General features: G+C 36.3%; 1 protein-coding gene across 3 annotated transcripts in view; it reads left to right on the top strand.

The window, feature by feature from the left end:
• The window catches only part of LOC105051139 (O-fucosyltransferase 1), a 37,422-nt gene that overhangs the window by 281 nt on the left and 12,062 nt on the right, over positions 1–25,079 (top strand). For 2 of the 3 annotated variants that reach the window (XM_019853017.3, XM_010931440.4), the window contains exons 2-4: positions 17–185; positions 1,666–1,747; positions 1,879–1,949. In XM_019853017.3, the coding sequence (XP_019708576.1) occupies positions 17–185; positions 1,666–1,747; positions 1,879–1,949 (322 nt within the window). The remainder of the gene's footprint in view (positions 1–16; positions 186–1,665; positions 1,748–1,878; positions 1,950–25,079) is intronic. The other variant, XM_010931441.4, reaches the window with a different exon arrangement.

Raw genomic sequence — 25,079 nt, 5'->3', positions numbered from 1 at the left:
ATTTTTATTTTTTTAGGGGTGGAGAGTTTTGGGGGCGGAGAGGGGGGCCGAGGCAGCTGAAGCAGGTCGGCGGGGGGCTGAAGGGGTTCGCGGGACGGCTGTCGATCGCCGTGATCGCTCTAGTAATCTGTAGTCTGTCTCTGTTCTCGATGATCGGGGTCACCCATCCTTACAATCAGGTGGAGGTTAGATTTCTTCGATTCATGATTGTTTCCAAGTTTTTAAATGTTGTGGTTTTGAATTGGACATTGTATATGTGATTGGTGAAAAGATTGGACTAGGATTTTGATGAAGTCTAGGGTTTTGATTTCATTACTTTATCTGTTTTCTTGCTTGCTGGTAAGAGTATGGAACAGTTGCGTGCTTCCAGATATATGTAATGGTACCATTTGTTTTCGAATTCACTGGTAAGAAAAAGGAATGATCATCAAGGAATGATTATTTACTTCCAATGGGATCGCATTTGGTACCAAGAAATTGGAAATCCAGGGAACAACTGTACTGGTATTGTGATTTTGGTGGATGATGCTCAATCTTTTACCAAAGGTAGGTATGCCATGGGAGTTGGGCAATTCTCACCTTTCAAATGACCCTGTTCTTTAACGTGGATTTCCTTAAGCCAGGCAATCATGTACCATAACTAACAAAGTAACCAATGGAGTTCGTAAGTTTGCAGAAAGTGGGGGAAAGCTTCATTTTTTATTGAGTCTTTTAAAATATGTTTCATGCACCCACATATGCCTTCGCATATGTGCATGTGGATTGGTGACTTTACCTACTTGGGGTTAGGCTGCACACTGTGCTGTCAAATTCATGCATAGAACAAACCGGACAATCGCCTATAGACATGTGGTTTCTGAGGACGATGCAGGATTGGTCACTTTGGAAGAAGCCTGACTTCCAAGTGTCATTTCTGGGAACTAGTAGCTTAAATACTAAATTTGTTATCAGCCATGTACTTTAGACTTATTTATATGTCACACATCCTTGTTGCTTCTTTCATTCATCATTTGATAATTCATAATTTTGTCCATTGCGACATCTGAAATTTTAGCATATTTCATGGGCAGATACTGTTATCTTCTTATGCTATTATATGATACTGTACCAAAACAGGCACTTAAATAAGAGTGGAAGTGGATACGTATTTTTTTTCCTCATTTTATGAGATTTTATTCATTTACTCCTGATTTTTGACTTATTTTTATCCAACTCTATTGTGTCATCCACCTTTAGTAAATCTTTTTATTTCTAAACAATTTCAGAATATTGGCCACACAAGCACGTATTGCATATGCACTATGCAGCACCTCAGCCACCTGCATCCTGCTGCTGCTTTTTAAACCCTTGATTTTATTGGATCTTAGTGAAATGGTAAAAAGTTGATCTTTTCTTTTTTTCTTCCTTGGAAAAGGGGTTTTTTTATTGACTGTCTACACCATTAATACTAATTATACATAAGTAGTAAATGAATTTGGATGTGTTTGATATGAATGTTATTGGCCTGATGCTTTACTGATATCTGTTTTATGTATATGATCATCACTATAACTTGTAACTATTATACATTAATGACCTTGCTATGGCAACGTACTTGTACAGTTTATTTTTTAGCGGTATTATTGTTCATGTTCTAATGTCTATCTTTCATTGACATCCTTGAAGTATGTTGATGTCAATAAGCTTTGGAGAACTGCTGATTCTGGTGGTTGGAGACCATCATCTGCTCCACGATCATATTGGCCTCGTATGTAATTTTCTGCCATATTCCTAAATAATGCTTGTAACTAGATTTGTGATTTTATGTAGTTATGTACTGAAGTTCTTTGATCTTATGATGATGAATCTCGAGTTTCTTTTATGGTGAAAATTTTCTAGCTCCTCCAAATGAGAGTAATGGCTATCTACGAGTGCGTTGCAATGGTGGCTTGAATCAACAACGAAGTGCGGTATGAAGAATACTTTAGTTGTGAATTGTCTATTTTTATGCTATGCTTGGTTTGTGATGCTATCAAGTCTTGATACAGATTACAATGGCTAAATGTTAAAATAAAAAATTATTTTATTGGCAATCTTTATAACTGATACCAGTTTGGTTGTCTCGTTATTTTTGCTAATTGATGAAGAGGTATCATATTTGGTAGTTTAAAAGGTGGCAAGGAGAAGAAAAAAAGTTCTCTCATTTCTAACTACAATAAAATACTCAAGCTGCCAATCAATCATATAGTTAAGCACAATTATTGTAAATACTTCCAAAATTTGGGGGGTTTTGTAGCTTGAAAGTACTTGCTTTAGGTAAAACCTAGAAAAGTGGAAAGTGATAAACCCATTCTTCTTCAATGTTCATATGACCACCTCATTGCTATAATCAGTTCTTTGTCTTTGCCATAGTTTCAAAAACCATAGAAACAAGACCGTACAACCAATGTTGTACCTTTCCGGTGTGAAATTGGTATCGTTATAGGTGTTGGGATTCTGAAACAGCTGTACCAGTATGTACATACCGTACTTGTCCATACCAATATGTACCGGCGATGAAGTGCCATCTATACTAGTCAGTACCAATGGTTTTTTTATCTTTTTAAAAAATATATTAATTTTGGTATGTACTGTCAGTACCGGTTCGCTTTCCGTTACTATACCATTCTAAAGGAAAAACAATATGGAGTTCAATGCTAGTATTTAAAACCTTAGTCTTTTAGGATATTTCAAAGACTTTGGAGAAGCCATATTGCACAACTAGAAAGGCTTAGTCATAGGTGATAGAAGGCAGTTTTGACTCTCTCAATGCTTGGACCTTGCTGGGTGGCGAAGGGAGGGGTCACTGAGAGATAGAGGGAGCACAGTGGCATGAACCTTTTAGGGTTCCATGTCCTCAAGTTTCCATCTTTTTTTTCTTCCAATTTATTTTTCAATTTAAATTCGCATATAATAAATATATAATGTAATATTAAATATTGCTCATTATATATAATTTTATGGTTGTATAATGTATATCGAGCTAGACCAGGACACAAAATGAAGAGCTTGAGCCTAGCCTGGTTTCAAATTGGGGCTACAAATTGAGGCATTACCTGTCAAGCTGAAAACCTTAGACCGATCTCATCAAAAATCAAGCTTAACGGGCTGATTTTGGACAAGTCTAGATATTCATTTGCAGTGAATAATTAATTAAAAACAACAGTATTTAACAATTATGTAGAATACGTTGGTGAAACTAATGGAAAGTTTGATACTTTGTTTGAGTTGCATGATGTGACCTTGTGTTTCCAAATGCTATGACAATCTGTGAAGTTTGCTGACATGCAATGTGACTTTAGATTCTGGTGCCTGCTCCTTAGAGATGTCATAATTTATATGCAATCTAATGGAAATCTTGCTTCAAAACTAGTTAGTTTGTTGGAAACATTTAGTACATTTGATGGGTTATTTCTTCCATGAAAGTAATCAATGTTTTAGTTTGGAATATAATATGATTAGAGAGTTGAAGAAAAAGAATTGCCAAAGTTATTAGATTATAAAAAGATAGTTTATGCTTTTCAACTTTGGGTCGGAAAGTACACATAAGCCTTGACAATTGCATATTGTATTTGTAAGCATACATAGTGAATTTTGAGATAATAGAGGATGCTCCCTTAATTGTCATTTGACAATTTATATATGTGTTGTACAGTGGCTTAAGTCAAGATGAACTTATCCTTCTGCACCATTTTTGTGTAGTGGAGATTGGAGATATGCTTTCATCCTTTTGGGCTAGGCCTAGGGCTAGCAGTGGGCCGGGTCGGGCCACATCTCAGCCTGAGCCCAGCACAAATTTTTTTGGGGCTTTGGGCTGGGCTTAGGCCCGAGCCCGGGCCCAAACCCAATTCAACCAGCCCAATCAGTCGTTTTCCTCTCTTAAAACAAAAAGGTTCCCTAACCTCCAGATCTCTGGTGAATCGGCAAATCCTCCCGCGGCTCCATCTCCCTCTGTTCGCGGCTTCTCCACGCCCACCCTTTGGCCCGCAGCTTCTCTATGCTACACCTCCCTCCTCCCGGGCCTGCCATGCCTGTAGCTTCTCCAAGCCACACCCCCCTCCCCTCGTGCCTGTGGCTCCTCCCCTGCGGAGGGTTTCTCGAGGTTGTAGGCGTAGATCCCTCGGAGGAGGTCGTCGTGGATCCCCATCTGGTTGAAGCTCGTGATGGCCTCCACCCTAGGGCTCATCTTGAAGACTAGGTTCTCGTTGTTGACACCCTAGCTGCCGGCCCCGAGGGACCGTCGTTGTGGCCACTGCCATGGGAGATGAGATTGGAGTTCGAGAGGGAGAGAGATTAGGGACTCGGAGGAGGGGCGTGAAAGCTCGGAGGATTCGGGAAGCTCATCGATTATTGGCCAGGACGGGCTAGAGTTCAGGCTCGTTAGTGTGAGTCACATGGGAAAACCTTTGGTACCATAGCTTATCCTTTATGTGCAAGCTAATTCCCAACCATGTGGGGTGGCTCTTGTTTGCCCATACATCACTGTTGGATTCAGCCAATGACTCACATGTGACTCACATCGATTAAGCTAATTTGGGCTCTTGATCGTGTTGGACTTGGGGCTCGGGCCAAAGATATACTCGAGCTTGGCCTGAAAGACAAACGGACTCTATAATTAGGTCCAAATCCGGCTTGAAGTATTTCGGGCTTAGCTCGAAGCCCAACCCGAAGTCGGGCCGGCTTGAAGCCCATCGGACCGGTCGGAGCCCAATTCTAGCCTTAGCTAGGCCCTTGTTATTTCCAAAATATGTAGCTATAATGGCACTTCTGTCCTCCCGTGCAAGATGTCCTTTGATATAACATTAAAAGAGAAGTGCTAGAAGATGTCAATCTCCCAGTATATGATAAAGAATTACTGACATGACTACTGAAAACTCATTAGGTGGCTTGAGTGAGTAGTCAGTCTAAACGGGACATTGCAAGAATGATTTAGTAATATGTAACTATGCCACAGCTAGAACCCAAAAATCTGTAGTTATGCTCAGAAAGCATATTCATGAGGGTGCCTAATTATACCCCAAGCCAAACACTTCCAATTACTTAAGTATCCTGTGACAACCATGATCGGTAACTTGTTTAATTAGTTTTGCAGAAATGGATACTTCAGCGGAAAATTAGGGTAAACCATGATGGTTAATAATTGTTGTTATTATACTGGCAAAGAATGGAGGATATATTTGGGATTGTTGTTAATAATTGTTATTTGAAATACTTTTCCCCTTTTGTTCTGTCTCCAACCTTTGTTGTAAAATTTTTGTTACATTTATCTACCTTCTTGCCAATGTGGTAATAAAGGAGAACTTGTAGTAATGATCTTTGAGATTCCGACCCCAATGATTAAACACCCATGTTACTTAGGGCCTTTTTTTTGGGAGAACTAGGATGGTAGGAATGCCAGCCGAATTTCCACAATCTAAGTGAGTGTGGGACTTGAAATGTAGGTCCTTGGTACCAACCTTGGAGACTTTATGAATTGCAGTAGATAGCACCCTCTTCTTGAGCAATAAGTATACCATAGAGTTGTCTCTATTGACTCACCACTTTATTACACCTCTATCGGGACTCTCAATTAGAAACATCTGGAGCAGAGAATCTTAATTCTGTTGTCTTTGCGATGGATGTACGTAACATTTCTTTGAAGTCATGCATTTAAATTAGCAGCATGGGCATGCTTTCATGGTCTAGTGCAAAAATTCTCTATCTTCATTTGGATATGTGTGCTATTAGTATTTAATTCCATGATTTTTAAGAAAGTAGTATCTTTCTTTATTTTAAAACTTAATCGCAAAATGGATGCTAACAACTAAAGGCTTAGATGAGTCTTTAGTTTAGAAACTTAATTTCAGTCTTATTCCTATCTCCTATTCAAGGGTGAAGCGTATTTAAAATGTATCACTGGTTCATATAATGCCTAGATTTTTTGGGTTTTAAGTCCCTGTGGTTGATATGATGGGAGTAAGGCCATTCCAACATGTTGAGGAAGCTTAATGTAAATTTTGTTTACTTTAATTGTTTCTCCCTTTCTCTCTCATGCATGATGCATTTCATGTTCAGTTAACTTCCTACGCCTAATGATTTTCATATGAAAGATCATAAATTTGAACTCCCCAGATCTAGGGCTATAAATAGGTTGGAACATGTTTAAGTTTCTATTTGTGCTTGATTTGAAACGGAATGGAAATCTTAGTGTCAGCTGGGATTTGGGAATTCAAAGGGTAGCGACCAAGAGTAAGGAGAGAACATGGGAACAAAGTGCAAATCTAGACATGCAGAAAAGGAATAAATGCAATTTATATAGCCAATCCTCCTCATATTCCTTTATCAATTCATTATGTATGGAGTATGTGTCTATATGTTCTGGTTATTGGTCCTTGGGATTTGAATATAGCTTTATCTGAGTCTAACCTGATAAAAAAAATATGATCCTATATATGGAGTTTGACTTCTAGATGTTGAGGTTATCAGAAATTAAATTGAATCTCTTCCCAACTATTATAAAACAACCGGATCAAGATAACAGGTTTCCAGGTGCCACTTACACCTCTACCTAGATCTGACCTTAGATATCATATCTAACCCTTGAGATTTAATTGACAGGATCTATTCTGATCATCTTCACAAAAAGATTGAACATGAGATTCAAATAAAAAAAAAAAAGGACTAACCCCAACTATGAACTTAGCAACCATATAAATTAATAACCGGCTTATTGCTTTGTATTATCAAGATCTGAAGAAACAGTCACTGTATGGGTGGATCGGTCATATGGCTGTAGCAACTGAATTTTTTTCCACAAAAAAAAATCTGATTATGGGTTGTGAAGCAAAAATAAAGGGTTGTGGATATTAAGTCACATCAGATCCAAATATCAATCTGAAGCCAACAACCTCCTAGATGCACACCTTTCACAAATAATGGTGGTTAGGAAGATATGTGTACTCAAAAAAAAATAAATAAATAAGCCTTACTCGAGATGAAATGAACTACAAAATTGTAAAGGCCAAGCACAAGTGTAACAATCAAAATCACAACCACATCAATCTATTTCAGCACCTTAATACTGCAGTACCGGTACTATTCTATCTCTCTACACCACATTATAAAACACAATCCATAATACTTAAATATCTGGGTTCATTTGTTTGTTTTTTTTCCATTTATTTCTATTTAAAAGCCCACGTTTTAGGTGCTGCTTGCCATGCCAATGCTGGCCGTTCGCTTACATGATACATATACTGTTCTAGTGCATGGCATGGATTGGCATGCAATGGCATAGTGCTCTGTTTACTGCTATGCCCAGATATATGTTAGTGTTTTTTTCTTTTTTTGGTTTGATCCAATTGAACGTCTCAGTGTTTTAACTGTTGTTATCCTAACAAAGCAATATATACTACCATATTGTCAATAATTGTAACATGTACATGTGGTGATCACTGTGCAACAAATAATTTCAACTAAAACATATACAAAACTATTGCTTAATGCATTATTCCATGGTTCACTAAACCACTTTGAACTGTCTGATTTTGGGTGTACCAAACTGTACTAGCCGTCGATCGAGACGATTCCAGTGTTCAAAACACGAAATTGACTAGGAGGGGGAGAGGGAGAAGGAAAGAGAGGGGGAGAGGAGAAGGAGAGAGGGTCTTCGGGGGCTGTTGGAGGGCAGTCAAGGTCATTGCATCGTTGGTAAGCTTGGTGGAACCCGAAGGAGGGTGGAGAGAGGGAAGGAGAAGGAGAGGAGGCAGCTGGAGGCCTCTGGAGTGTCGGTGAGGCTGCCGTGCTGGTGACGGCCAAAGGAGGGGCCTCCTCCTGATCGAACAACTCCTATTTCATTTTTTTTTTTTTTGGACTTCATGTGATAAATCAAAAAAAAAAATCAAAATAGGGGCCGAAGCCTCTATTTCAATCAGGGGGAGGGTGGAGCCCTTCCTTTAGCCTTCATCAATGTGATGGCGGGCGCAATGACCTTGCTGGCACTTTGGAGGCCTCTGGTGGCATCCTCTCCCTCTCCCTCTCCTTCCCTCTCTCCGTCCTTCTTCGAGTTTTGCCGAGCTCAGCAGTGGTGCAGTGAGCTCGTCTAACCCTTGGCAGCCTCTAGAGGCCCTCCCTCCCTCTCCTTCCCCCTCCCCCTCCATCCCTCCTCTCTCTCGCTTTCTCTTCCTCTCCCATTCTCCAGTTCGGGCCCAGCATGAGAGAATATTGAACTGCATCGTCGGCTGACTAGTCCAGCTCCAATACTTGTATGGTGAACCTTGCATTATTCTAAAGAAAGATCTAATATACTTAAAATATCACATAGCCACAAAATTTTTAGACAAGTAACATATTGCAACCAGTTTGTGTCATATTTAAACCATTTAAATTGAAAAGAAGGTTAAGAATTTGGTCATTTATAGGGAAATTTCAAAGAGGAAAGTTAACAAATGTTGTTTCCCTGATGGGGTAGCTTAAATTTTTATGATGATTTGAGTTAGATTTGTCATTGATGACCTTGTGTCTTAAATTTATCGTAAGCGCACAGTGTGCAATGTAGCACGTTCGACAAGTACGGGTTGATCCTACGAGAAATTGAGTTTTAAACTGTATTCAAATACTTGCTCAGACGAGCTTTCAAGAAAAAGAGGAGAGATTGTTTGTTGAATTACAAACTATTAAAGCAGTAAACTAATCAAATATAAAAGATAAATTATCTAAAAGATCTAGGACTTTTGAATCCACTAGACTAATGAATTAGAGAGCCTTCATACCATGGTTCGTCGTACCGGGCCGAACCGTCCGGTACGAGGCGTACCGAGTTGGACCGGTCCCTTACTGGTTCGGTTCGGGCCTTTTTTTCGGAACACAACCGGAACCGCACCGAACCGCCTGGTTCGATGCGGTTCGGGCCCATACCGTCCGGAATCGGGCGGTACGGCTCGGTTCTGGACCGATTCGGAGTGAACCGAACCGTACCACCCATGGGAAGGGGGGAGGAGGGAAGGTGGGGGTCTTTTTACGTGGTTGGGGGGAGAGAGGGGGGAGAGAAATGGGCGTGGCCCACTTCACATGGGAGAGGGCCTGGTGCTTTAATAAGCACCAGGCCTTCGGTGTTCTTTGAGAGTTCTCAGAGAACACCCATGGCCTATTAAAGCACCAGGCCTTTGGTGTTCTTTGAGAGTTCTCAGAGAACACCCATGGCCGTGGGCAACTGAATCGTTGAGACCTCCAAAAAATTAGAAAAGAAGGTAAAATTTCGTGAAATTGGAGGAGTGATTTGAGAAGAGGTTGATCTTTGGTCGGAGGTAAGATAATCTGTTATTTTGTTAGTAAATATTTTTTTTTTGTTTTTGTTGTTAGAAATAGGATAAAAATGAGATAAAATAAAAATAGGAGAAAATTATGTCAAAATCTTATGATTTTGATATGATTTAATTATATGTGATAGATCTTTGGAAGATCTACACGATGACACCAAAATTGATAATTTTGTTAATTATATATTTTTTAAATATTTTTAAATATTTATTTATTTAAAAATTAAAAAAAATAAATTTTAAGAAAAAAATTAGAGTTTGGGAATCATGTTTAGAATGATTCAAGCTACTTAAATCTAATTTTATTTTTTTTCAAATATTTGAAATTAAAAAAATATTTTTTTAATTATTTAAATTAAAATATTTAATTATAAAATAAAAAATATATATAAATAGTATTATATTTTAGTTAATTTAAAAATATTATTTGAAGCATATAACATATTTATTTTGAATTTATAAGTTTTAAAATAATTATTAAAATTATTTTAAAATTATATATAATTATTTTAATTATCATTAAACTATTGTGTTTTGTTATACTTGCATATATTTTAATTATATATATACTGCGGATGATCTTGCACGTGGAGTAGGATCCATGGATGTATCTGGATCATCCCGCATTATGGATCCTATTATCCACAGCCACTTTATGATCCATATGCATATGGTACATCCGAAGTATCATCTTTTAGTGGTTACTACCCTATGCAGTCTGGAACATCTTACGGATCAGATTTTGCTACTGGCATATTTGGATGGGCTCTTCCACAACCGTACCATCATCTCGAGGATACTTCTCAGAGTCAGAATTTTAGTGAGAGGTCTGAGATGTCTTACAATCCAGAGAGGATGCCTTATGGGATAATGAATATTCGAGAGTACGGTGCAGCTTGGCTAGAGGGTTGGACTGATGTCCCTTCAGACTATGCTGATGATCCAGACATCTACGAGCGTCACAGACATTCGACAAGAAATTAAATGCAGAGTACATCTTAAGGTTCGTATATCAGTTATTGCGCTTTGTATTTAAATATTTAGATACACTTTAATGCATATTTTATATATTTTTTCTTTAGTTTTAAGATGACACAGTTGAAATATAATGTAAATAAATATATGTTTGAAATTTTGGATCAAAAGTATTTATACCACAACCTAACTTCAAATTGAACCCAAATATGTCAATAATATGCAATATAATGCCATATTGAGGTTGTATTTATGAATTATTAACTTCAAAAATCCAAAAAAAAATTAAAAATCGAAAAAAATATTGTGTACTGGTACCGGATCGGTACGCTTGGGCGTATCGAGTGTCGGTACGGTATGGTATCGGTACTGTACCGTACCGATCCGGCACCGGCACGCCGTCCGGTATCAGTACAGCGAACCTTGCTTCATACGGTTTCTCTTATAACGTTTCTTGATTAAGGTGTAAAACATGAACAAGCATGGATCATGAAGAGATTTAATTCAACTATGATCCATCAAGTATTTTGTTTTCATCCTAATTAAGAGACTCTTCTTTTCTTCACTTTTCTTGTGTTGTCCAAGTACAGGCTATGAAGGAATTCTGATCCAACTATAATCCATCACGATTTTCATATGAAAAAAGAAGAAATAATTTAGAAAATTGTGAGCCTTCTATCAATCATCCATTCTTGCACCGAATCAAGAATGGACTATGAAGGGATTCTGATCCAACGATAGTCCATCAAGTTTCTTGGTAAGAGAGATGAAGGGAGAAGGACTCTAAAATTACAAACTCGAAAAGAAAAATTCAAAGGAGAAAGCTTCTATTCACGGTCTAGCTTTATCGCAAACCCCAGAGGGATTGCTTAGCCATACATAGTTGATTTGAAGTCCGAAAAAAATTGAAAACAAAATCTAATTCTACTTGCTGGAATTTAACTTGTAAAAATTAAAAATTACAGAATTAAAAGATACAGAAATTTAAACTACCCTATTGTAGAAATTAAAATTATAAAAATTAAATAGAAAGAGAACAACTAATTTATTGCTGAACAAAAATTCTAATACAAAAATTTTTAACTCCTAAGCCATTAACAAGGCTTGGAGTTGGAACAAAAATAAAATTTTTATAGAACCTAGCTTCTCTCCCTCTCTTGGCTTGTGGCCAACCTCCTCCTGGCTGACTCTTTTTATCGTGTGTTGGAAGGGTAGAAGAAAGTGGGAACAAGATGGCTAAAAAATTTAAAAGGTGGGTATGCCTGCCTGTCACATAGATCTCCTACAAGAATTATGGAGTGGAGAGAGATATCTTAGATTAGAAGCATTGAAGCTTTTTTATAGATATTAGGAAGGAGGAGATTTTCATGGTTTTCAGATGTGGGACTAAAAAGAATGAGTGGATGAATGGTTAGGATTTTATTTGTAAAGTATGGATGAATGGATGGATAACTGATTCAATAGGAAAGAGAGGGGTGGTTGTTTTCTTTTAAAATTCTAAAAATATCTTTATTTCTGTCGCGGTCCCAAACCCATTTTTCGTGTTCGCTCGTTGTACACCGCTCTCATCCATTCCGCATCTGCACCTCAGCTTTCTTCCCATGTCCACAAAAGGCCTCGTGCCTTGGACCCACATGCCGAATTGCGCCCCTGTTTGCTGTTTGCAAGAGTCCATGCACCAAAGGCTGCACTGGAACCGAAATGCTTACCCAGCTAGCGCCAAAAGCCATGTATGAACCAGACCCCACATCCATTTTGCTGGTTTTGTTCTCATGCATCAAAACTTTAAACAATCGTTTCTCACCCTTGTGCATTAAATGCATTATGGGCCTCTCTCTCTCTTCTTTAACTGATCAAATCCTAAAGCATTTGACGGCTCACCAACCTTCCTATGGACCAAATGGTCCATGGTGGACCATCATCTTACGGAGTGAACCGGATTGACTTTCGGCTTTGAATTTAAATCCATTTTAACTCTGTTTTTGATTCCGTTTGATCCTTTTAAGCCTGCAGATCGAGCTTTTCATGTTGGTGCACCTCTTTCCTGCAAAATATACAAAGAAGAATCAATTTAAAAAAATAAAGATAATTTAATCCATAAATTAATATTTTTTTGGACAAATTTATGCACTTATCACCACCCCCAACTTATCTATTGCTAGTCCCTTAGCAATACAATATATATAATTATATATATTTTCAATATTTTATTAAGATCCTTATTTACAAAAGTAGATGTAGGATTGAAAGTCAAAAAGTTTAGAAGTATTACCAACTAAATATTGAATTTTAGAAGTAAATTTCGTAGTCAGTACAATTAGAAATTTTCTTAGAATACATCTAAAGATCTACAGCACTTGTGTTTGTGATGATCAACTTAGCATTTGAGTGCTGGCTTGTAAAGGACAAATGTATCTTCTCTTATCATCTTATTTTAGTTAATTTTTATATACCTCCAAATAAAGTTCATGAACTTAAGGTAGCTTTCACATTGCCTTCTTTTTTCTCTCTCTTTCTTTTTTTTTTTAGTGTTGAGCATCCTGACCTTCCTTTTACCTTTTAATGTAAATTTCCACACTTGACTTAGGTGCAGAAATTCGGTTACTAAGCTCAGGGCAATCCACATATACTCTGTATTTTGCATTTTTATTTTAGGTAGGTAGTTCTTTCTTCAAATTCAAATTTTTGATTGGAGTGTATGTCAATCACCAATTTTAAGTGATAATTGAGTCCTCAGTTGACCTCTCAATCAGCATCTATTTTGCCTTGTCAGTGTGTATATGCAATTAGAAGTGCTAATAATCTTTAGATGATCTAAGTAAGCAGTTAAAAATCTGCCCAACTAATCTACTCCTTAATTCGCTATAGTCATTAGCAAATACTTTCTAACTCTTATTATTTTTTTCTAGTCTATTTTGCTCAAGGGTCTCTTTTTTGGCACATGTTTTATTTAATTTTTATTTAATTTTTTAGATTTTTTTTTAAAAATTTTTTTATTATTTTTTTTCAAAAATATTTTTAGAAGATTTTTTTTATCCTCCCAACTTAAACATCATTATTTCTAATGGAGGAAAGAAAATGTATTGCAAGAAAAAGAAAGATGTCACCTGGTGAATACGTGTTTTTTTTGTTGAAGGTGAATACGATGTTGGCCTGAAAGTTCGAAGCTCGAAGATTGGTATCTCTATTTATTCAATAGAAAAGACATTAGTTTAAAAAAATTGGGTTGCCTCTCAAAAGCGCTAAGTTTAACATCTTCAGTCAGACAAAATATTTTAAGCAATTTAATCGTGATAAGTTGGTTCATAGAGAACCATGGTTTCGTCAATAGATTCTTTGGGTAATTTCAAGAATGGTTTTAATCTTTGATCATTAACTTTAAACACAATACTATTACTTGGATTTTCAATTTCTATAGCTCCATATGGGAAGACTTTTTTAATTAAAAATGGTCTTGTCCATCTAGACCTAAGCTTTTCAGGAAAAATGTTTAATTTAGAATTGTACAAGAGAACTTTTTGTCCAAGAGTAAAATATTTTCTTATAATTGTTTGATCATGAAAAATTTTGGTTCGTTCTTTGTACATCCTAGCATTCTCCTAAGCTTCATTTTTAAGTTCTTCTAATTCGTTAATTTGAAGCTTCCTATGGGTTTCGACTACGTCCAAGTCCATATTTAAATTTTTAATGGCCCACATGGCTTTGTGCTCTAGCTCAATAGGCAAGTGACAAGGTTTTCCAAACACAATCCTATAGAGAGACATTCTTAGGTTGGTCTTGAAGGCGGTTTGATATGCCCATAGTGCATCAACTAATTTCAAAGACCAATCCTTTCTATTAGCATTAACAGTTTTTTTCAAGATTTGTTTGATCTGTCTGTTGGATACTTCTACTTGTCTACTAGTCTGAGGGTGATAAGGTGTGGCCAACTTGTGGGTGATATTATATTTTTTCATTAATGTGGCAAAGAGTCGGTTGTAAAAGTGTGTCCCTCGATCACTAATGATTGCTCCAGGAGTGTCGAAGTGGGAGAGAATATTTTCTTTCAGAAATTTTATGACCACTTTGCTATCAGTAGATCTATAGGGAATAGCTTCTACCCACTTTGAGACATAGTCAACAGCTACTAAAATATATTCATTTTCAAATGAATTTGAAAATGGACCCATGAAATCGATCCTCCACACATCAAAAATTTCAACCACCAAGATTGGGTTGAGAGGCATCATGTTTCTCTTAGTGATTCGTCCCATTTGTTGACATCGCGCATAACTTCTATAGTACTCGTGTGCATCCTTAAATAAATTGGGCCAATAAAATCCACATTGGAGGATTTTAGCAGCTGTTTTTTTGGATGCAAAGTGATCACTACATGCTTGGTCATGACAAAAAGATAAAATGCTTTTAATCTCATTATTCGGAATACATCTTCTAATGATTTGGTCAGGACACTGCTTAAAAAAGTATGGATCATCCCAAATGAAATATTTCACTTGGACAAAGAATTTGTGTCTATCCTGAGTGGTCCAATGAGAAGGGACTTTATCAATAGCTAAATAGTTGACAATATCAGCATACCGTGGTTTAGTGAACATGGACATGAGTTGTTCATTAGGAAAAACTTCATTGACGAGTGGTTCACTAGATGGTGCGACTATAATTCGGGACAAGTGATCAGCTACTACATTTTTTTTTTTTTTTTGTCTCTGATTTCTTAGTTAAATTCTTGAAGGAGTAAGATCCATTGTATCAAGCATGCCTTGGCGTCTTTCTTTGCTAAGAGGTGTCTAATGGCTGAGTGGTCAGTATAGACAATGGTGTGTGATCCAACCAAATAGGACCTAAATTTTTCTAGGATAAAGACAACGGTCAAGAATTCCTTTTCAGTGGTAGTGTAATTAAGTTGCGCATCATTTAAGATTTTTCTTGCATAGTAAATAACTCTAGGCAGCTTATTAATTCTTTGGCCTAAAACTGCGTCCACAGTATGATCGGACACATCACACATAAGTTCAAAAGGTTCAGACCAGACAGGAGGATGAATGATGAGAGCTGAAATGAGTGTCTTTTTAAGAAATTCAAAAGACTCTAGGTACTCAGGAGTGAACTCAAACTTGATTTCTTTTGCTAAGAGATTTGTTAATGGGCGAGCCATTTTGCTGAAATTGGCAATGAATCTTCTATAGAATCCAGCATGTCCCAAAAATGAACGAATTTCTTTGACAGACTTTGGTGGTGAAAGACTTGCAATTAGGTCTATTTTGGCTTTGTCCACTTTGATTTTTTTTCGAAACTACATGATCAAGAACTATTCTTTCTCTAACCATGAATTGGTATTCTTTTCAGTTGAGAACTAAGTGCTTCTCCTTACATCTTTCTAGGACTAATTTCAAATGATCTAAGCATTTGGAGAAGGTAAGGCCAAAGACAGAAAAGTCATCTATGAAAATTTTCAGAAATCATTCAACCATATCTGAAAAAATGTTGATCATGTATCTCTGGAAGGTTGCTGGTGCATTACATAATCCAAAGGGCATATGCCTATAAGCGAAGGTTCCAAATGGACAAGTGAATATAGTCTTTTCCTGATTTTCGGGGGCTATGGAGATCTGATTATAGCCGGAGTATCCATCGAAAAACAATAGAACTCTTGTCCGACTAATTTCTCTAACATTTGATCAATAAATGATAATGGAAAGTGATCTTTTTTTGTTGCAGCATTCAATTTTCTAAAGTCTATACAGACCCTCATCCTGTTTGGGTCTTAGTTGGGATAAGTTCGTTTGCTTCATTCTGGACCACTGTTACCTCAGATTTTTTGGATACCACTTGTATAGGGTTTATCCACGAGCTATCAGAGATGGGGTGGATGATTTCATTATCAAGTAGCTTTAAGATTTCTTTTTTGACTACATCTTTCGTGATTGGGTTAAGTCTTCTCTGAGCATCTCTAATTGGTTTGGCTTCTTCCTCTAGGTGTATCCTGTGTTGAACTATGAAAGGGCTTATTCCTTTAATGTCAGTCATGGTCCAGTCTATCGCTTCACGATTCTCTCTCAAAATTGCTAACAACTCTTCAGAGGCGGCTCAACATATTTAGAGGCCTAAAGCTAAAAACTAAAATATAATTATTTAATTAAAATTTATATAAATTTTTTATTAAAATTTTATTTTTCTAACTTTTTGAGATGCAAAATTTTTAATTAAATTTTTATAATCAAGTTCTCCTAATATTTCTTTTTCAATTGATAATATAGCCAATCCATTTAATCTTTCTTGAGACATTGTTGATCTTAAGTAAGATTTTATTAATTTTAATTTTGAAAAATTTCTTTCTGCCGAAGCAACACTTACTGGAATTGTTAACATTATTCTAAAAGCAATATATGCATTTGGAAAAGAGTCGAGTCGTCTTATATGATTGAGTATATCCATTGGACTGTTATCTTCCACTTGTATAATTTCTTTTAAAATTTTAGTTCTAAAAATAAATCTAAACCATCAATATCAGAGTAATTATATTTTAAAGAACACTCAAGATTAAGACAATATTCTTTCAAACTATCATTATCTAATGACTTTAATTTTTTACCACTAAATAGAAAATCAAAAATATTTTCATATATCTTAAATTGTTCAAATCTATTTTGGAGTGAAAAAATTGCTTGATCTACTATATATAAGAAATAATCAATTCTAAATGATTCTTCAAGAGATTTTGTTATTTCATTGTCAACATTCTCATCAAATTGTTTCTTTCTACGAATGATATGCTTATCATGAAATTTAGGTTCTATTTTCATTTCAGATGCAATTTCTTTAGAAGAAATCATAGCGGATGCAAATCCATCTTCTCTATATTTTTCAAAAAAAGAAAGAAGATCTTTTAATTGTTCTATAGCAACATCAATATGCATATCTGTTGATTGTAAACTTTTGCTAACTGAATTAACAGCAAATAATATATCATACCAAATAGTCATACCCAATAAAAACTCAAAATTTTCAAGCTCATATGTTGCTAAGCAATTAGCTTCGCTTTTAGTTTTAGGATCTTCACTAACTTCTGCTAATTCCAATAAAGTATTTCTTATTTGTGGAGCTTGAAATCTTATTGCTTTAATACTTTCAATACGACTTTCCCAACGTGTTTGTGATAATGATTTAAGAGTTAGATCAGAAATATTATCTTGCAAAATTTTCCATCGTTTAGTAGAAGAAAAAAATAGTGAATAGATACGTTGTACCACTCCAAAAAATGATATAGCTTTAGTACAAGAACTAGCCATATCACAAAGTACTAAATTTAAACTATGACAACCACATGGTGTATAAAAGGATCTAGGATTTATATCTAAAAGTCTTTTTTGCACTCCTTGCTGTTTGCCCTTCATATTAGATCCATTATCATATCCTTGTCCTTTTAAATTATTAATATCAAGTCCAATATATTTTATTTCATCCATAATGACATCAAAAAGATCTTTTCCAGTTGTATCATCTACTTCTAAGAATTCAAAAAAATATTCCATAATTTTGATTGGACTTGATGAAATATCTACACATCGCAATATAAAAGATATTTGCTCTTGATGATTTGTATCTGGAGTGCAATCAAGTATTATTGAAAAATATCTTGCTTCTAAAATTTTTTTAATAATTTTATTTTTAATTTCATTTGCTAACAAATTTATCAATTCATTTTGTACATTATGTCCGAGATAATGGGTATGAATTTTATCATCTTTAATACGTCGAATATGTTCTTGCATTACCGGATCGAATTCTGCAATCATTTCAATTAGACTTAAAAAATTTTCATTATTTGTTTGATAGATCTTTTCATTTTATCCACGAAAAGCTAAATTATTTTTACCAAGAGTTTTTACTACAGCAAAAATTCTTAATAAGACTTTTTTCCAATGTTCTTCATCTTTATTTATTTGTTCTTGAATACTTTTATCAATTGTTTTATTTTTCAATAGTCTCATTTCTAAATCAATCCATGAACACATATTAATAACATGCTCATTACTCATCTCATGACTCTTAAGTTTAGCACTAAGATTTCTCCAATCTTTATTACCAGCATTAGCTAGTTTACTTATACTAGAAGCAGAATTAAATAATTTGCAACAAAAACAAAATACTCTAAGTCTTTTGAATAAACTAGCCATCTTCTTTCATGCTTCTCTCTGTTTGTCAACTTTTGAATATAGTATGTAGTGGAAAAATATCTTGAAAATTCATCTTTAGGAAAATCTATATCATCAATTCTAATTGGACCTTTTTCTACTAATAAATCTCTCAAATTTGTATCAATATTTGTCCATTGACTTAGATCATAAATATTTTTAGGAATGCAATCATTTAAATTAACCGATTGATTTTCTTCACTATAACTTTGAAGATTATCTTGAATCTCTTCGTTGATTTTTTCTTGTTCTAATATTTCATTATCATTTAATTCTAAAGGATTATTAACTTGTTCATTTAAAGAACATTCATAATATTTTCTAATTTATTATTTTTATTACTTGTAAAGAATTTATCGAGAGCTCCTTTTTGAGATTGTATTAAACTTTTAATTTTTCTTTTTTTTTGAAGCTTTGAATAACCAGATTCATATTTTCGAGTTGACATATTTAAATTCTTATTATGAATTATCAAAAAGATATAACTATTATAATTATTTTATATTTCTTAAATAGCCAATACAAGATCAACAATCAAAATTTTTAATTCAATGAATCAAATATTAAATAAAATAAAGACAATATATAATAATATAATATAAATTTTAAATTAAATAAAAAATAAATAAAGATTAGAATAATAGTACCCGATTGTTCAATGCTGATTGCAAATGAGAATAATAGCACCCATTGTTGAATGCTGTGTAAAATATGGAGCATCCACTGCAACACTATTCCATAATATTTTTATCAATTGTCTAAATATAACAATATAAAAAAAAAGAAGCAATTCGGGTTAGTTTTATAAAAGAAAAAAAATGACCGTTGAAATTTTTCCGTTGAAGTGGTTGAATCAGATTAATTACCGCTGTTAATCTGCAAGCTGCCCGCCGCCCTTTTTTTTTTCTTTCTCCCATGCTCTCCCACCATCCCACGCTACCTGCCCATCAGTCACGTGTTTTGATTTTTGAAAAAAAAAATTGATGCCACTGCGGCACAACCCTTTCGTCTTCCATTCCACTGCTCTGTGGCTGTGATCGGTCACCGGTCGATCTACCGTCGGCGAGCTGCGACAGGCGACTTTTCACCCTCGGACCGAGCGGGAAGGGGGGACTTGGGGGCTGCGCAGGCCGCAGGGTCCGGCAGGGGCCAGGGAGGGGCCTTCTTCCGGGCTCCGGCTTTCGAGAAACGAAGGCAGACCGGCGGCCCGCCGGCCCGGCGCACCAAGCGGGGCGGAGGGGGAGTGCTGAAAAACAAAAAAAAATGAAGAAACTTACCGGTGGAGGATCGGGGGGGTGGATCGCTCTGCTCAGCGATGGTGTGGTCCGTGTGGACTGTGGAGTGGAGCCGACGAGCCGTGGTGGTCCTGGACGGCTGGACCTCCTCACCTCTTGGCTCCTGGTGGTCTTGCCTTGCCGTCTTGCCGGTCGGAGAGGCCTTGCCGGGCCGGAGAGACTGGGACTGGTGGAGCTGTGGAGCGTGGACTTGGAGGCGGGGCGGGACTGGGACGTCGGAGGCGGAGACATGGAGGCGGAGGCGGAGGCAGGATCAAAACGCTGGGATGCGCCGATCGGTCGATGCGGTCACTGATGGAGCATGGAGGCGGGACTGGGACGGCGGGACGCCGGACGGTCGGAGGTGGAGGCGTTGAGGCAGAGGTTGGACCACGACTGGACTTGGAGGCGGGATCGGGACGCCGGAGACGGGATCGGGACGCCGGGATGCGGTCACTGATGGAGCGTGGAGGGCCTGGAGGCGGGACCGGGACGTCGGAGGCTGGACCGCGATGTTGGATGCGAGCGAGCGGGGGGCCTCCTGGGGGCGGGGGCCTAAGGCAAGGGCTTCGGTGGCCTTGCCCTTCAGCCGCCCCTGCAACTCTTCCTCTTGTTTAGGATTTAGGTCAGATGCGATAATTACAGATAAGGTTTTCGCTGGACCTAAATATGCATACTTAAGGTGCTCGGAAAGGAGTTTCAATTCTAAGTTGGGTGCCTTCTCTATTGATGGCTTGGGTGATGGTTTAACCATTTCTATGATTGGTTCAATGGGAGGCTCTTATCTCTGGCTATTCTTATTGTCTATAGAAATTTTATTGATTTTCTTAGGTTCATTGGTTGGCCAGAAACTAGACTCGAAGTCGACTTCCTCATCGCTAATGTCAATGGGTTCATAAATTCTCTTGAATTATATTTACATCAACATGCTGGGTGGATTTCTGTTTTAGATTGAATATATTCAATTCTATGGTCATGTTTCCGAAAGATAGCTTCATAAGTCCATTCCGACAGTTGATTTCAGCATTTGCAGTAGCTAAGAATGGTCTTCCTAAAATAATTGGGATATGATCCTTGGGATTCGCAACTGGTTCGATCTTTAAGATGATGAAATCAACAGGAAAAATAAAATTATCAATCTTGATTAAAACATCCTCTACCATTCCTTTAGGGATCCTAAGAGATCTATCTGCTAATTGTAACGTGATCTTTGTTGGTAGAAGTTCTCCTAATTCTAATTGCTTATAAACTGAAAATGAAAGAATATTTACACTAGCTCCTAAATCTGTTAAGGTCTTCTCAATGTGGGTCTCTCCAATATCACATAAAATTATCGGAGATTCTAGATCCTTATATTTTATTGGCACATGACTAGATAAGTATGAGCTCACATTTGCTGTTAAAAATGCTCTCTTGAGTACATTGGTGGTTCTTTTCTTAGTACAAAGGACTTTTAAAAATTTAACACAGGTCAGAACTTATTTAATCATGTCTAAAAGAGGGATATTCATCTGGACTTGCTTAAACATCTTTAAAATTTTATCTAAATATTTTGATTTTTTATTGGACCTTAAACGATTTGGAAAAAGAGCTTTAGGGATTGTAGGTTCTGGGCTTGGTGTACTATCAGTTTCAGGAGCTTGAGTTTATAAGGTAAGTTGTTCATAAGGTGACTCAACAAATGAGTTCTCTCTATCATCAGATGTACTACTTTATTGTCCATTTATTTCCTAGATCTTAAGGTGTGAATAGCATTCACATGATTGATTTGGTTTCCTTATTGGGATCGTGGAACATTTTGATTTCTTGGGTTAGGTTCAGGTTGGCTAGGTAACTTACCTCGTTATCGCTCACTCATAGCAGAGGCTAGTTGACCCATTTGCATTTCCAAACAGGTAATAGCTTGGGTGTTAGTGTTTATGAGTTGGTCCGTGATTTGCATGAAGTTGCTCAGTATGGCATTGGTGTCAGCACTGAATTTGGCCAGGACTTTTAGGTTTTTCTCTAGAGAACTAAGTTTCTTCTCATTATTATTGAAGCCTGTTGGGTTGTTTGTCACAGGGTTAGGTTTGGATTTTGCTGGTTGAAGCTAGAATCACATACATTTGGGTTTTGTGACCATGAAAAGTTTGGATAATTCCTTCATCCTGGGTTATATGTGGGTGCATAGGGATTGTTCACTGATCTCTGGTATGTAGCATTTACCTGTGCACATCCATTCTATATTGGATTTATCAGGAAGGGATATTCCTCAAGGACATGATCAGGTGCACTACATGTATTGCACATGGGTGCAGAAATTTGGTTTACACTGGCTGGTCTCTGTAGCTCTAAGACCTCTAACCTACGTGCTAAAGTTGCAATTTTATCCTTTGCAGCTAGGGAAGTTTGAATTTGGTGCATTCATCCTCTTGAAGGTGTTGGTCTCTTAGATTCTCTAGTTGTTTTCTATTGTAAATTTTTTTCAGCTAGATCTTCAAAAATTGTCAGGCTTTAGTGGGTTCCTTGTACATGAATTGATCCTGGCATATGGACTCTAGCATGGTTCTAGAATTTGAATCTAGCCCTTTATAAATTATCTGGCATAGTCTTCAGGTTTCTATTTCGTGGTGTGGGCATTGGGTCAAGAGGTTCTTAAAGCGATCAAAGTAATTCTAGAATGATTTCCCAGCTAGTTAGTAAAATTGGTTTATCTTATTCCTAATTCTATCTGTTTTGTGATGGGAAAAGAACTTTTTTAGGAACACTCTTACAAAGCCCTCCCAGATTGTGACAGATTAGTTTGGAAGACTATAAAGCCACTTTTTAGCATTGTTCTTTAGGGCAAAATTAATTAGTCTTAGCTTAACCTCGTCCTCTGACAGTTGTTGTAGCCTCATGGATGCACAAACCTCTTCAAATTCTTTAATGAATATGTATGCATCCTCTATTCTCATGAATTTTGGAAGCATGTTGATAATTTGAGGTTTAATCTCAAAGTTATTTGCAGTGAGTTGGAGCAACCTGATGCAAGAAGGTTGGATGGAACCGAATGGATAACATAAATCCTTAAGGGTTGGGATCGATTGGGTTCTCCTATTGTAGAAGTTTTTGAGTTTGAAACATGAATCCAATTAATTCTTACTAGTTGACCCGATACTCTTCTCCATGAAGGAAGTGAAGAAAGCACTTTTTTTTCTATTTTTTTTGATTTTTTTTAATCAAGTTTTCAATCAAAAGAAGAGAAATTCTAACTAAGGTTTTTCTAACTCTAGACAGCTCCTAACTATCAAGGTTTGTCTTCGAGCATTTCAAATTCGAAATTGGCTAACCGAATCAGTCATGTTAGTGTAAGATTGGTGGGAGGTTCCTCGTGCTTTCGCAACTCGATCTAATTAGATAACCATCTTTCTTCGGAACGTAGTTTCTGAACTACTTTTCTAGACACCGACAGACTAACCCACTTGAATCCGGTCCAACTCTTGGGTTTTCTTGTCCTAATGAGCTCGGATGTCCCTAGGATTGGTGTCTAATTAATTTTATTTAAGGGTTAGGTTATGTAGATGCAAGGAAATGATTTGTGGGCTAAGGAAGGGTGATCAAATCCCCATCTTATCTGATTAATGGGTGATGCCCTTAAGATATATTATGAAAATACAATGCAAAGAAAGCAAGGTGACCAAATAAAGTGGAAAGTTTTTAAAGTTTAGATGTTTCTTTATATTAGTTAAATTTTATCCAATTAGTGTTTTCTTTCTTTTTATGTTAATCTAATTACAGAAACTAAAGTAAATGTTATATTTTGGATTAGTGAGTTATGAAAGAAATAAAAAGATTCAACTAAAAAGAAATTAAATCAGCTAATAAGAAAAGAAAACTTATGCAATTTAAATATAATGTGAGAATTCTATCTATATTAAAGGTATAAAATTAACTAAGTAAATAAAGTAACAATTAAAAGAGAAATCTAAGAATTAAAGATAATAATTTTTTTTTAATGCAAATCAAAATCTATTCTAGAACAACCATACAACGTAACTTCCTATTACGTCAGGACAACCTTTTGTCGGGGTAGATTTTTGATTTGACTAAAAATAACTAAAAGAAGGCAGAAAAGAATTAAAATACTAAAGTTAAAAGTACGAAGAACAAGAATTTGAAACACAATTTAAACACTCCAACTCTCCGAAAACGGTGCCAAAAACTTGATGTGTCTTAAATTTACCGCAAGCACATGTGTGCAATGTAGCACGTCCGACGAGTACGGATTGATCCCACGAGATATTGAGTTTTAAACTGTATTCAAATACTTGCTCAGGCGAGCTTTAAAGAAAAAGAGGAGAGATTGTTTGTTGAATTACAAACGACTGAAGCAGTAAACTAATCAAATATAAAAAGTAAATTATCTAAAAGATCTAGGGCTTTTGAATCCACTAGACCAATGAATTAGAGAGCCTTCATATAGTTTCTCTTATAATGTCCTTTGATTAAGGTGTAAAACATGAACAAGCATGGATCATGAAGAGATTTAACTCAACTATGATCCATCAAGTATTTTGTTTTCATCCTAATTAAGACTCTTCCTTTCTTCACTTCTTTTGTGTTGTCCAAGTATGGGCTATGAAAGAATTTTGATCCAACTATAATCCACTAAGATTTTCATAAGAAAAGAGAAGAAATGGTTTAGAAAATTGTGAGCCTTCTACCAATCATCCACTCTTGCATCGAATCAAGTATGGACTATGAAGGAATTCTGACTTAACGATAGCCCATTAAGTCTCTTGGCAAGAGAGATGAAGGAAGAAAGACTCTAAAATTATAAACTCGAAAAGAGAAATTCAAAGGAGAAGGCTTTTATTCATGGTCTAGCTTCATCGTAAATCCTAGAGGGTCATCGTAAATCCTAGAGGGATTGCTTAGCCAGACATAGTTGATTTGAAGTCCGAAGAAAAATTTAAAATAAAATCTAATTTTACTTGCTGGAATTTAACTTGCGAAAATTAAAAATTATAAAATTAAAAGATGCAGAAATTTAAACTACCCTATTGCAGAAATTAAAATTGCAGAAATTAAATAGAAAGTGAATAACTAATTTATTGCTGAATAAAAATTCTGATACAAAAATTTTTTAACTCCTAAGCCATTAACAAGGCTTGGAGTTGGAACAAAAAATAAAATTTCTTACAGAACCTAGCTTCTCTCCTCTCTTGGCTTGTGGCCAACCTCCTCCTGGCTAACTCTCCTTCTCGTGTGTTGGAAGGGTGGAAGAAAGTGGAAACAAGGTGGCTAAAAAGTTTAAAAGGTGGGTATGCCTGCCTGTTACACAGACCCGTACAAGAATT

Source organism: Elaeis guineensis, chromosome 9, assembly GCF_000442705.2.
Source record: "Elaeis guineensis isolate ETL-2024a chromosome 9, EG11, whole genome shotgun sequence".
In the NCBI taxonomy this organism is placed as follows: Eukaryota; Viridiplantae; Streptophyta; class Magnoliopsida; order Arecales; family Arecaceae; genus Elaeis; species Elaeis guineensis.
This window is presented reverse-complemented; position numbering and strand designations above follow the sequence as displayed.